Genomic DNA, 14619 nt, shown 5'->3' on the forward strand with positions numbered 1-14619 from the left:
GCTGCTGAAGTAATTATTGCTCAAACAACATTTTTGTTGAAGATTTGAAACTGAAGACAGGGCTCTTGACCACTAAATGAGGCAGACCTTCAATCCAAAAACTTGTTCCTGTGTGAATATGCTTTCTCAGAGAGCATAGCTCTAATTTTCCAGAAGTATTTATTTAACAATATTTTAGCAAAAATGCATGTGTTTTCAACATTGTGAGCATACAACTGGGTGGGTTGATATGTGGATTGCGCAACACAGGTTTACCATAGATGCCCACAAAGTTTGTTATCTCCATTCTGCATTAAAACATGAGATTAAAAATGTATTCTCAGTCAACACTTAAAATAACCCAAATAGGGCAAGTAACATAAAAAAAAGTATTCCTTTACAAAAATTTATTTTCCTTACCTTGAATATTAATTTTATACTGCATAACTTAAACTATGGGTTTTAGGTTACCTACTTTTTGGTTGCGCAGAGTCAGAATTCACTGTTGTATTCAAGGGGAAAAGGTCACGTACAATTTGCAAAGTGTCTCACAATGTATCCCTGCAAGAAAATTAAGCTATGACTGTCAGTGGCGGTTCTCCATGGGGACCCCGATTTTACAGTTGTCAAGGTTTGGGCCTCAAAGACACTATGAAGGGCATGATTGGGCTGCAAGGAAAAATGTTTAAGAAGCACAGTTACACTACATATTTTTATAACATAAGGGGTGTGTATGTGGACGTCTGCCCTAGAAATAGGCTTGCATTCCATAGCCACTTGTGGATTAAGCGAGTCTGAGGAAGTTTTGTTATCATATTATATAGTAATATAAAGACACATATTATACACATAGTTTATCATTGGAATATTCTCTCTTAAAATGAATTATGAATCAGAACCTTTCCTCAAAAATGTAAATAATTAAAAAACTTTTACATATAATAGACAGTGAAACAGAATTATCAAATTAAGAAGCACATTTAGTAAACCTAATTCAATTTCATTAATGATTTATAATAATTAAGAAAACGGTGACAACATATACAAATTTACAGCTTTATTAATGCAATTAACCACCAATCCTCTTTTTATTGTAGAATGATTCAAGAGAATTACATTTAAATTAAACTTAAAACGTTCCCATCTTGCCTATGGTGGTAAAGCATATTTCCATTGTGCCTTTCCTTAGGCTTTTATTTTGTTTTTAGGTCCACATGAATCTCAGGTTGCAGGTACTTGATATCTTAAAAAATATATGTACATTCAAACATCCAAAATTATAAATCAAATTATTTGTGTAAGTTCAAGTTTAGTTCCTGGTAGTAGGAAAACCACTCTGGGAAAGTGGTCTCAGTATTCTCAAAAGCTCCTAAGCAGTCCTCTTCTTCAACACACAGATTGCCTTCTGAAGGAAGAGAGAAAGACAGAGAGACTGGCAGCTGCTAAATAACAGCTAGTCATCAATGGCATGTTCCACACAAAACTATAAATATAAAAAAGAATTTTTTCTCCTTGGACACTGTCACTCTGTCATTTCTCTTTACATTAATCTCTGGTAAGCACACATCATCTCACAGTTGTCTTTTTTTAAAAGTAAAATAAATAATTTGTTTCAAGTTAGGGAAAGACAAAAAAAAAAAATTCACTCTGTGGTCTCCCTCCTCCAAATCCACCAGACCTCAGAACTCTGCAGCAATTCAGCAAAATGCTGAGAAGTTATACCCTGGTATACAGAACACTGTCCTAACGCCAGGCACGGTTGAGCAACTTAACCTGAGCTAGTCGCTTAGTAATCATGGTGGCAAAGACCAGCCCCAAAAGTACACTGCTGATTAAAACATAGTCATAGTCATCCTTTAGAACGTCAAATTGTTTTGAGGGGAAAACCCGCGTCTGGTAAATGTCCAGTCCATAGGCCACCACCTGTGGGGAATCAGAAAGAGCTAATTATTCAGTCTGGGATGGATACATACAAAGACACATAATTAATGTCATTGTACATGCCAACACAAGTAGATAAAATTGTAAAATTACATGACAGAAAATCACTGGGCATGTCTACTTTACTGAGCTGTTTTAAGACTTTCCAGCACAGCTGTTCTCTCCCCTTTTTTGACAGCCAATGTTGTGCTGCATGACAGAGCCATTTTGTCATGGTACCTAAATCCTACGCCATCAGAGAGACGAGCCTCTCTTCTGTTTGTGAAGTGCAAAGCCCCTCCCCAATCCCCCTTATGCTGTCTGACAGAGCCATTGCTGCAGCTTGCACAGAATTAACAGTTGCGGCACATTGCGTTGCAGTCTGTTTTTTTTTTTTTTTTTTTTTTTAGTTTTTCCATTCTGTTTTAATATGTAAAACATCAGAAAGACAAGCCTCTGTTCTGCTTCTGAAGTTCAAAACATGCATATTCCTTCTTCCTCATTGCTACATTCTATGCATTGAAATTCTTGATGAGCATTCATTGGTTGTCAGTTCTCCTGACAATCTACATACGCAGCCTTGTCTTCCAAGAAAATCAAATCTGCTTAATTTTATGTTAAACAGCTAGAGCTGGTCTCAGTCGTTGGGCATGTCACATTAGGTGATTATCTTCACAGCCAACTGCTAAGATTATGTAACTGAATGCTATGACTAAAAATCGCTGGAAACATCATCTAATGCGACATAGGCTTAAGATATGTGCTCTTTACCAGTGACTGACTTAAATGATGACATTTTTACATACTGGATCTGCTTTGTGGCTTAGTATTTTAATATGATATACTTACAAGGCAAGTGGATTCCAGTCCAGAGGGAGCTGTATAGATGCCCTTCACTCTGGACACTGACTGATTGTAATTTACAAACCATTCACTGCGAATAGGCAGTTCAGGAGCATAGGGGATCAAATTTTCTTCCCTAGAAAAATAACAAAAAACAAACAAGAGTACTTTTACCTCATAGTTTACCCACATGAAGTTATCATTCAGGAACAGGATTGAGGGAACTCTTACCGGCTTTGTTCTGAAGGTACTTCTGGACGTCTAGGATCCAAAAACATTTTGGGTAAAGAAAGAATTGCTCCAGAAGGTAACCCAACTGTCAACAACAAATAAAACACAAGTGTTTATTCTTTTTTACACAGAAAGTTGTTGTCACCTTGGATGTAGCCTAATAAGCTACTATTCTAGAAGTGTACTTAGACTGTGTTCAAAATGACATGATCTACATCCTTTTAAATACAATGGATATTTCACTCACCAAGAAGATGGCGGCTAGTAATACCCTTTTCAGTTATAGTGGCCTCAAGCATGCTGATAGGAGATGGGAAAATGTAGGACTGCTGGAGGACCTGGGGTGGTTGTGGTCTGTCTAGAGAGCTAAAAGCTGTGCTGTTGTACTGTTCTGTACCCTCATAGAGTTCCAGCACCGAAAATTCATTACGTCGGGACTTAGTGTTCCAGTACTCATACTGCCAATGAAAATGAGAAAAAAAAGGCAAAAAACACAGAAGTATTAGGCATCCTAAACAACAAAAATAATAATAATAATACTCTTAAGTAGTCTTCACCAAGAACGATGTGGTTGTTTCAGGTCACCAAACTGCCAGTTATACTACATATTTATTTATTTTGTGTTCTACAAAAGGGCCTAGTGGATATTTATAAGGCCAGGACTGAGAGTTTTGGCCTATCTAGTTATAGATTGCCTGCTTTTTGAAAATGACTAGTAGCTAAGATACACCATTTGTAATGGTGTGCATTTGTGAAAGCAATATCTAAATGCCCAACATTTACATAGTTCCAGTAACTTCTTTTGACTCCCTAATATATGCATTCAATCAAGTACAAGAGAAGTTTTTCTCCGGTTCAGAAGTAAAAATCAGAAGAAATAAAATCAAGTCAATAATCCTCAGACACATTCTGTATTCCAACACTTACCAGTCTGTGCAAATTGAAGAACTTCCTCAATGTAAACAACATTTACAGATTTGAAACGTAAACAATACAAAATACCAAGAATGATATATACAACCAGGAGTAAAAATATTTTCATCATGATGGATAGTTATTCAGACCACATTTAATAGCTGTATTGATGTATACTTCTGCAGTGAACTGAACAAGGAAAGTCTTAATGTATAGAACTGTGTGCTAAAAACAGGGTTTAAAGGCAGCACAGAATATTCCTAACTTGTCTGAATCCATTGCTCATGATGACCTGAACTGGCACCATGTCTTATGCAATTTAATTGTTGACCATGTTTGTTATGTCCTGCTACTGGTTGCTTTTCTATAGAGCACTTTCCTATTAAATGATTTGGCTAATGTTGCCTGTGCAAGTTCTTTTTTCCAATCAATCTGTGGCTCTTCACAGGTTGAGACGACTTAGAAAGCCTTTCATAGTTACACTCTTTGCTGTGGTAATATGAAGATGAGGAAACAAATTGTTTGCTGAAATTATTTTAAATGACACTAACCTTAAGCACATTTTACAAATCATTTTTTCTTCTTCAGTGCTATTTTGTTAAAACCAAACTATCTCCACATGATCAAAGTTGAGCTGCATTGTATGCTTAAATCTATAGTTATGGATTCTAAACCTGGGAGCATTTCTGCTTTTTCAACTCATCTTTTGTCAGTAATATCTGTTTAAGTCATTATCTAAACATGTTACCTATATAGGTAGTTCTGATAAAATGACAATCTCTGTATTACAGAAGCTACCTTAAAATATTGACAACCAATCATTCAGGAAGGTTTTAGAATAGTAAATGCCAAACAACTGATAATTCAAGATGATGTTTTACAGGCAGAAAAATATCAATATCATTACAGACAATGTAAAATCCCCTGCTTCTACCTTATACAATCTTTATATCTCTCTATTATTGCAGTGTATGTTAAACATCAACAATAAGAGATAGCCTAAACTAGATTGCAAGAAGGAGAAAACCTTTATTTCTAAAAAAAAAAAAAAAGAACACTATGGATGTATTAAGTTTGCAAAAGATATCTAAATACTCTTATAAAAATTACCCAATTGGCTATAACAGTTTTAGTGAAAGCCTAACATTACCTACCACTATAATAATCTTTTTCTCACTATAAAGCCAGCTAATGGAGGTGGAAAATGGCGTGGTTGGGCTTTAAGCCATGGACTAGTATGATAAGACACTATTAAAGGAATCATAAATTCAAAGCACAAAAGAATATTCTGATGGAGAATGCCAAGTTTGTCTATGAGCTGTCAAACAGGGGTCATCCTATGTGACGAGGATCCAAAACAATGCACCAAATGTGCCATTAAAGTTATTAACAGAAATTTTGCATTTTGGAAGTGCATTGAAGAAACCCTGACAGACAACAAATGTGAAACAGTCGATGCAGTTCTGATTTAAAATTAGAGCACATATTCTCCTGAATTTACACGAAGAAATGCTCTGTAATGGTGGCAGTTATCATTGCTGAACAACATTGTACAAGGTAGTAAAAGGTTCACTTAATTTTTCTACCCAAGAATCACTTGGCTTCTGTTAAATAAATGTTTTATCAGTACACTATTTAATTTCCTATATGTTATGTGTGTGCATTATTTGTAACATTTTCATAACATCTCTAAGCTAAGATTGATTTTTAGATAGTCTAACCCTATCCCTAACCCTGTAAAGGTCTAAGTACCAAGTTACTTCTATTAAACACTATATAGTGTTTACTTGACTTAACCCTAAATAGTTTTTAAAAGGGAGACTTTTTACATCATAATTGAAAGTGACTGCTGTTCCCCAACTTACAAGTGCAGAAGGAATAGAGATGATGTTTTTTTTTCCCTAGGGAAGCATTTGTCTATGCATGGGCAATCAGGTGTGAATGTGATTTGTATAACATATCCTGCAATTTAATGGTGGTATATTCATTTTTGTTTCATGGTATTGTGTACTAAAGCTGCTTACTTTCTCACATGAAAATCAGTGTGAATAGTTACTGTGAGTGTGTCATGTGTTATGTAAATAATAAAACAGGGAATAAAAGACCACAAGGGATTTATTGTACAGATACACTTTCATAGCACTCAACCTTTGAAAAAGAAAATCGCAATTTTTCCTGGTATGAACATATTTAAAATGTATAAAAGGCTATACATGGTAATTAGGGGATTATATAAAAAAAAAACAAAAAAAAAAACACAGCAACAGGTTGATATCATCATCACTACATCATCATTTAAAACAGCTAAAGTGAACAGTTCTAACACTATTGAGACTTGTTTCTGAAAATAACACAATGAACTAATGCACCTCGTTTCAAACATTGTGCTCACATGCACAAAGGCTCAAAATGGTTGCCTCTGAACACACTATCTGGCATCAATGATTTCAAGTCACATATGGTACCTTTAGGGTCAGATTTAGCAAAGCTATTTATATACAGGTAGTCCCCAGGTTACGGACATTCGACCTACGACATACAAACGGGGCCGCAGTTGCGACACATGCGCCTCAGTAACTGCTGTTCCGTCATCTTCGGCCTGCGGACGCTGCAAGCGGTGGCTGGACGGAGGCTGCAGGGGGGCGATTTCGCTGCTCGCGCAGTGTAGTGTCCCTCCGGTGGCTCCCGGCGGCAAGCAGTTTCACTGCCCGCCCACCACACATGGCTGCACCGTTCGTTCTAGGTGCACGGCTGGTAATGCTGCAAGCGTGATCCGGTTGTGGCTGAACAGGGAGGCGGGGGGTAGCATTGTAGTGTGCCTCGGATGGCTGCGTGTTGAATGGGGGCAGTGGTGTTGCGTACGCTGCAGGCAGCATACTGTAGTGGAGGTGACTGTGAGGTGGGCTGGTGATGAACAGCCCTTCGCTTCCCCCATTCATTCTCAGTAGCAAGCCTGCTTGTACTGTTACGCACATAGCAAGAAGTTGTCTCTTGTCAGTACAGGGTGGTCCAGATCTAATTATGCAGATCCAGATCGTCTGGATGACTTTAATTTATGCAGGGACGATTCCAGTTCAGCACGAAGACGATTCTTCATGTCGTCAGTTCGCACACTTCTCGATGGTCCGGGATTTTTCGGGTGATTTTCTATATAATAAACTGAATAAGTTATAACGTAATGAAAATTGCATAATTAGATCTGGACCACCCTATACATCAGACGTGTTGATGACTGGTGCCTTCCTGCTGTGATAGCTGTACAGTAGAGCTCATCTTAACATTTTGTCTTCACCCTTCAACAATGTCTCTGAAACACAAATCTGATGCAAGTGCTGGTGATATAGTAAAGAAGAGAAAAACCATCACCATGGAAAATAAAGTAGAAATAATAAAAAGGTCAAAAAGAGGTGAAACTCCATTCATTGGCAGAGCACTTGGTTACAGTCAGTCAACAATAGCATTTGTTAAAATAATGTACCTGTTCCGACTTACATACAAATTCAACTTAAGTACAAACCTACAGTCCCTATCTCGTACGTAACCTGGGGACTGCCTGTATTTTCAAGAGTTTTAAAAATTTCAGAAGTGGGCACACTGGGTTTAGAACTTGTAAAGGCTTCACTTAAACTTAAGCAGCACATGTATTTTAGGTGTGTATATATATATATATATATATATATATATATATATATATATATATATATATATATATATATATATATATATATATATACACACACACACACACACACACACACACACACACACACACACACACACTAGGGGGACCAAGCCCCCCTGGTGCCCAACCCCCAGTTGCGGCCTGGTAGGCTGCCCCACTTGCGGCCAAAATCACAAAATTCTATAAATATGTAAAAGAAAAATTAATTATTATTTAACGGAGTAAAAATCATGAAATGAGAATAAAATATTTACTCTCTTACCAATTGGGAGTTTTCCCGTTAAACTGAGGTCCACTGTGCTCAATGACTATTTAAAAGAGACTAAATAAACGATCCATTTGTTTTAACTGACATTCTTATTGATAAAAAAATGACACTTAAATAACAGGAAAATTCACGTGAACACTAAAAAGTGGTATGCAATGGGTCATCGTAATTCGACCTTCTTGATATTTTAGTTTATTATTTAAAAAAGGAATAAGAATCTGAAAATCTAACAACATCACATTAAAGTTGAATAAATTCTGAAAAGAATTATACCAAACATATATATGTAGGTTTTAAAATAATCCTGATTTAAAGTGTGACAAAAATGTGACATAAAAACGTCACATAAAATCATTCCACAAAATCATTGCACTTTTACGCTTAGGATTTTACATACACATAAACACATACATACACAAAAACAAGCAGCAACATATGCATAGTACTATGTATACAATTTAGAAAAACAACACTGTATTGTAATTATAATGTAAATATGGACAACACTCAGAGCTTCATTATTGGAAGTGAGATATTAAAGTTCAGTAAATATACCAAGATATTGTTGGTTTCCATATTTACCAAGGTACAACAAATAAAAAAAATATTTTATACCTTCAGTAATTATGTTCACATCTTAAACATGCTTGTCATTCTTTCATCTTACATTCCATTCTCTGAATCAGTATTAATTTTCACATAAGTAGCAGCACTCACCACAACCCAGTTTTCAGAATGGACCACATAAATAGGGCCCCGTGCCTTCCTCTGCACAGCTTCATGAATGATCCTCCCAGTAACACCATCGATCAAGTAGATCCCCACAAAACTACGCTCTTGATGGGTGTCTACACTCTCAGTAACCACAGCCAGCAAGTTTGGGTTCAAGTACTGTTGAGAAAGAACAGGTCTAAATGCATTACTGCATATTTGTTTAAAACAAATGAAGCAATGAACTATGGTTATTTCAAGGATTCTGAAAAGACAATGTAAAGATAAATGCCACTAAACCAGATTTTCAAATATTTTTCTGTCAAATAAAATGGTACAAGTTTCCAAATATTATACAGCACTTTACAGAACAATCTGGTACCTTGTAAAGAACACTGCGGTCTCCCATCACTCGTCCCTGAGAGTGGACATGCTCATTGGCTTTCTTTCCTTTTACGACAGAAATTTTCTGGACCTCCGTTGGGATGACAACTTCCCAGATTTGCTCAGTGGTTAGGTCCTAAAACCATAAAAAAGGGCAACAACAGAAGGAAGAAGAAAAATTACACACATATACTTGTTTACTAGCTTTAACATTGGAGTAAAATATTTAAAAACTAAAATTGTCATTTTTAAATTTATGGTGTAGCCGATGTGAACCATAAAATTATCAGAAAAATATTGTAAATAATTTGCTTCTGCATAAAATAAAAAACGGCTGAAAAATGCATGGAAAAAAAAAAAAAAAAAACAACTGTTCAACCCACTGGAGGCATTTCTTCTTCTTTTCAATATAAATATAAGCTGATTGAACTGGTCCAAATGGTCAAGTAGCCCTTCTAGTATTTATTTACTACAGCATCAAGCTGTAGGTACTATGTAGCCCAGCATCTCCAATGGAGTCTTACACTACCTTGTGCAGGCGGAAACCAGACAGTTTGCCTTGTTCTGCATCCACCAAGCAGAAGAAGATAGATGAAGCTATTGCTTGTAACTGTTGAAGGACATTCTTAGAAGATGGAAAAGCTGTAACCTATAAAATATTAAGTAGGTGGGCAAACAAGTCACCAAAAGATTCCAAAGATAGAAAAAAAAGCATACACATCAATTAATAGTCAGCAGCACCAAAAAGTTTCCGATTACTATAGATTTACATACTAAATTTTCTACAGATAAACAAATTGGTTCAAAGTTACCTTGTACTCATCATCAATGAGCAGCAACACCTTAGCATAGTCCTGATCCATGACTGGCAATAGCAAGGACTGTAGAACTGGACGATTTAACACAGGAGGAACAATGTGGCTTTTTCTTCCAAAAATGGGATTAAAGACATGAAGTGTTGTAAGTCCTGATTCCTGTGAATAACAGTAGTCTCTTATTGGTATATACTGTATAAAATTGGCTTTAAAATAAACTGTCATGACTCCTGAGCTATAACATCTTTAAAACTACCAGTGACATTTGTGATCTCTAACTGAGAAGTACAGGATAGGGCTGATAACAACTATTGATCAAAAAGCTTGATGGACATAATCTCTTTACTGGTAGAAGTGCCACTGTACTGTATATTGTGATGGCATATATTACCTTGTTCTTGATGAGCAGTGTACACTGAGGAGGATGAGGGAAATGTGCTGTTGTCCTCTGCACCACAAGTTTTAGGGAGGCTGTACGATGTATTCCAGGTAAATAATGCTTCCACAAGATTGTACCAGAGCTGCTTTCCATGCCAAACAACTGAAAAACATTTTAAAGGATTCAATAATTTTGGAAACACTGTAAGCACTGTTTAAAAAAAAATCTAGTAATAAAAAGAGGCATCTACCAAATATCACCAATTGTTCTACAAAAACAGACAAAGAAATTTAATGTAATATAATTGTCTTTCCTTTAAAAATGATGTAGCAACAATGTATACTTATACTTTTTTCTTTTACAGGTATTGGGTATTTTAATAAAAGCTACTGCAGTTATTTAAATGCTATTCCTATTATGAAATATTTTTGTTCTCTAATAAAAACAGTATTTATCGATCAGCCACAGCAATAAAACCACGGACAAGTGAAGTGAATAACATTGTCTATCTCATTACAATGGCACCTGTCAAGGTGTGGGTTATATTAGGCAGCAGGCGAGCAGTCAGTTCTTGAAGGTAATGTGTTTGAAGCATGAATGAAGATTCTGAGTAGCTTTAACAAAAATCAAATTTTAAAGGCTAGACAACTGGGTCATAGCATCTCCAAAACAGCAGATCCTATGGAGTGGTACCAGTATGCAGTGATTAGTACCTAACAAAAGTGGTCCAATGAAAGGCAACCTGTGACTGGCAGCAGGGTTATTGGCACCCAAGGTTCGGTGATGCACATGGAAAGTCAAGGTTAGCTGGTTTGGTCTAATCCCACAGAACTGGTTCAATCCCACAGAACAGCTACTGTAGCCAAACTGTTGAAAAACTTAATGCTGGCAATGAGAGGAAGGTGTCAAAACACACAGTACAGTTGCGTAGTGTAAACAGGTCACACTGATGATCCATGTCCGTCACCAAAAGCATCTACAATGGGTACGTTAGTGTCAGAACTGACCACAGAGCATTGGAAGAAGGTGGCCTCATTTGATAATCATGTTTTGTTTTAGATCCTGTGGACAGCTGGGGACATTTGCACTGTTTACCTAAGGAAGACATGACAGCAGGATGCACTCTGGAAAGAAATCAAGCCAGCAGAGGCAGTGTGATACTCTAGGCAGTGTTCTGGTGAGAAACCTGGATCCTGGCATTAATATTTGACATATACCACCTACCTAAACATTGCTACAGACAATGTATTTCGGTCCATGGCTACAGTATTCCCTGATGGCAGTGGCTTCTTTGAGCAGGATAATACAACCTGCCACACTGCAAAAAATTATTCCAAAACAGTTTGAAGAACATAACAGAGTTTAATGTGTTCACTTGGCCTCCAAATTTCTCAGATCTCAATCTGATTGAGCATCTGTGGAACATGCTGGAGAAATAAATCTGATCCAAGGAGGCCCCATCTCACAACTTACAGGACTTAAAGGATCTGCTGTTAACGTCTTGGCGCCAGATACCACAGGACACCTTTAGAGGTCTTGTGGAGTCAATGCCTTGAGAAATCAAAGCAGCACAAAGTTTTGGCAGCACAAGGGACAGCTACACAATATTAGGCAGGTAGATTTAATGTTGTGGCTGATCGGCATATATCCAAAAACCTTATGTACTGCTTAAAGGGATTTCTGAGTAAAATAAGTAGTTACAACCATGTGCAAATGTAAGTTAACTACAAAATTATCTGGACAGTTGACAAGGTAAGCATAACTAGGTTGGTAAATTAAAGGGCTTACTTGGTATGCAAAGATACAAGTAAATTTAAGGGTATTGCTATAAATGGCTAAAAGGTTTGAGAGTGTTCTAAAAGCCACAGCGAAACATGCAAGTCTTACTCCTGTGTAAGAAAAAATGTTTAAAATGTCATTCAGCTAAGCAAGAAGAATCAAATTTCAGAGACTATACTACAATTGGAATGAGAATGAGTAATTCTGTACTATGTGCATTTAGCAAAAAATAAATTCATTCGGTGAGAAACTAAAATTTATAAAATTTCCTTTTGTCAATATCAATCTCAACCAGAACTCTTTAAACTAATTGTTGATCTCATTCAGTAGCTGTAATGTTTCTTGTTACTATTATTCTTCTCCTTTCTTTTTACTTTTTCTATACTTAATTTATTAGGGGTGTAAAAGCCAATTTTAGAAAGTTAAAGTTTTGAGTTAAACTCATATTGATGTTTGCTTAATTTGAATAGAATATAAAATTCTTCCATAGTCATTGATAATGGTATAGTCTTTTCCCCCTATAAGTTAGTAAGAGACAGAACCTTCTTGCTATAACTGAGAAACAGTGTGATAATAGATTCATTTGTGTTAAGAACAGGTCCCAGTAAACAGGGACTTGAAAGACCCATTTTCAACTCAGAAATGGGATAGGCATACAGTTTTCTGACTGTCGTTTAGAAACGGTTCAGAGACGTTAAATGATTAGTAACGATTTGAAATGCAACAAGATTTAAGCTTTGAACAGAACTTTTCTTAACAAGAATTTTTCCTTTTTTTTTGCTATTTTAAGTTTCTTTTTTGTGTGAACTGTTTTACCTTGAATTTTAACTAAAATTTTTAAAAACGAAGATCTTTTGTCTGTGGAATCATTTCGGCGCATCAGGCTTTTGCTGAATCCCATTTTTAAGTTAGAGCTGCCGAACTTTGACAATTTTGGAAAAACGCAGCTATAAGGGGGAATGGGGAGTCTGAATGGGACTACTGTAATATGTGGAAAATGCATTTTAAATAAGAACCTTTTTATTTAACTAGTTAAAAATATAACATTCTGCTTTTCTGAAATGTAATTAAAATTTACAAATAAAAAGGTGATTTTTAAATTTTGTATGGACTGGCCTCTTTTGAAGCTGTAAAGGAATAAAATAGCTTCGGCCAGGCAAGACATACAGTGTATCCAGAAAGTATTCACAGCGCATCACTTTGTCCACCTTTTGTTATGTTACAGCCTTATTCCAAAATGGATTAAATTCATTTTTTTCCTCAGAATTCTGCACACAATACTCCATAATGACAACGTGAAAAAAGTTTACTTGAGGTTTTTGCAAATTTATTAAAAATAAAAAAACTGAGAAATCCCATGTACATAAGTATTCACAGCCTTTGCTCAATACTTTGTCGATGCACCTTTGGCAGCAATTACAGCCTCAAGTCTTGTGGAATATGATGCCACAAGCTTGGCACACCTATCCTTGGCCAGTTTCGCCCATTCCTCTTTGCAGCACCTCTCAAGCTCCATCAGGTTGGATGGGAAGCGTCGGTGCACAGCCATTTTAAGATCTCTCCAGAGATGTTTAATCAGATTCAAGTCTGGGCACTGGCTGGGCCACTCAAGGACATTCACAGAGTTGTCTTGAATCCACTCCTTTGATATCTTGGCTGTGTGCTTAGGGTCGTTGTCCTGCTGAAAGATGAACCGTCGCCCCAGTCTGAGGTCAAGAGCGCTCTGGAGCAGGTTTTCATCAAGGATGTCTCTGTACATTGCTACAGTCATCTTTCCCTTTATCCTGACTAGTCTCCCAGTTCCTGCCGCTGAAAAACATCCCCACAGCATGTCGCTGTCACCACCATACTTCACTGTAGGGATGGTGCCAGGTTTCCCCCAAATGTGACGCCTGGCATTCACACCAAAGAGTTCAATCTTTGTCTCATCAGACCAGAGAATTTTCTTTCTCATGGTCTGAGAGTCCTTCAGGTGCCTTTTGGCAAACTCCAGGCAGGCTGCCATGTGCCTTTTACTAAGAAGTGGCTTCCGTCTGGCCACTCTACCATACAGGTCTGCTTTGGTGGATTGCTGTAGAGATGGTTGTCCTTCTGGAAGGTTTTCCTCTCTCCACAGAGGACCTCTGGAGCTCTGACACAGTGACCATCGGGTTCTTGGTCACCTCCCTGACTAAGGCCCTTCTCCCCCGATCACTCAGTTTAGATGGCCAGCCAGCTCTAGGAAGTGTCCTGGTGGTTTCAAACTTCTTCCACTTACGGATGATGGAGGCCACTGTGCTCATTGGGACCTTCAAAGCCGGAGAAATTTTTCTGTAACTTTCCCCAGATTTGTGCCTCGAGACAATCCTATCTTGGAGGTCTACAGACAATTCCTTTGACTTCATGCTTGGTTTGTGCTCTGACATGAACTGTCAACTGTGGGACCTTATATAGACAGGTGTGTGCCTTTCCAAATCATGTCCAATCAACTGAATTCACCACAGGTGGACTCCAATGAAGCTGCAGAAACATCTCAAGGATGATCAAGGGAAACAGGATGCACCTGAGCTCAATTTTGAGCTTCATGGCAAAGGCTGTGAGTACTTATGTACATGTGCTTTCTCAGTTTTTTTATTTTTAATAAATTTGCAAAAACCTCAAGTAAACGTTTTTCATGTTGTCATTATGGGGTGTTGGGTGTAGAATTCTGAGGACAAAAATGAATTTAATCCAT

At 37.1% G+C, this 14619-nt stretch overlaps 1 protein-coding gene across 2 annotated transcripts in view; it reads right to left on the minus strand.

Moving 5' to 3' along the window:
• Window positions 1-1021: 1021 nt before the first annotated feature.
• The window catches only part of emc1 (ER membrane protein complex subunit 1), a 43360-nt gene continuing 29762 nt past the window's right edge, over window positions 1022-14619 (minus strand). For both annotated transcript variants that reach the window (XM_028807431.2, XM_051930878.1), the window contains exons 14-22: window positions 10140-10289; window positions 9746-9907; window positions 9463-9582; window positions 8932-9069; window positions 8556-8729; window positions 3221-3431; window positions 2974-3058; window positions 2749-2878; window positions 1022-1902 (exon numbers count right to left, since the gene is read on the minus strand). In XM_028807431.2, the coding sequence (XP_028663264.2) occupies window positions 1723-1902; window positions 2749-2878; window positions 2974-3058; window positions 3221-3431; window positions 8556-8729; window positions 8932-9069; window positions 9463-9582; window positions 9746-9907; window positions 10140-10289 (1350 nt within the window). In that variant the 3' untranslated portion in view covers window positions 1022-1722. The remainder of the gene's footprint in view (window positions 1903-2748; window positions 2879-2973; window positions 3059-3220; window positions 3432-8555; window positions 8730-8931; window positions 9070-9462; window positions 9583-9745; window positions 9908-10139; window positions 10290-14619) is intronic.

Source organism: Erpetoichthys calabaricus, chromosome 8 (genome assembly GCF_900747795.2).
Source record: "Erpetoichthys calabaricus chromosome 8, fErpCal1.3, whole genome shotgun sequence".
Taxonomy (NCBI): domain Eukaryota; kingdom Metazoa; phylum Chordata; class Cladistia; order Polypteriformes; family Polypteridae; genus Erpetoichthys; species Erpetoichthys calabaricus.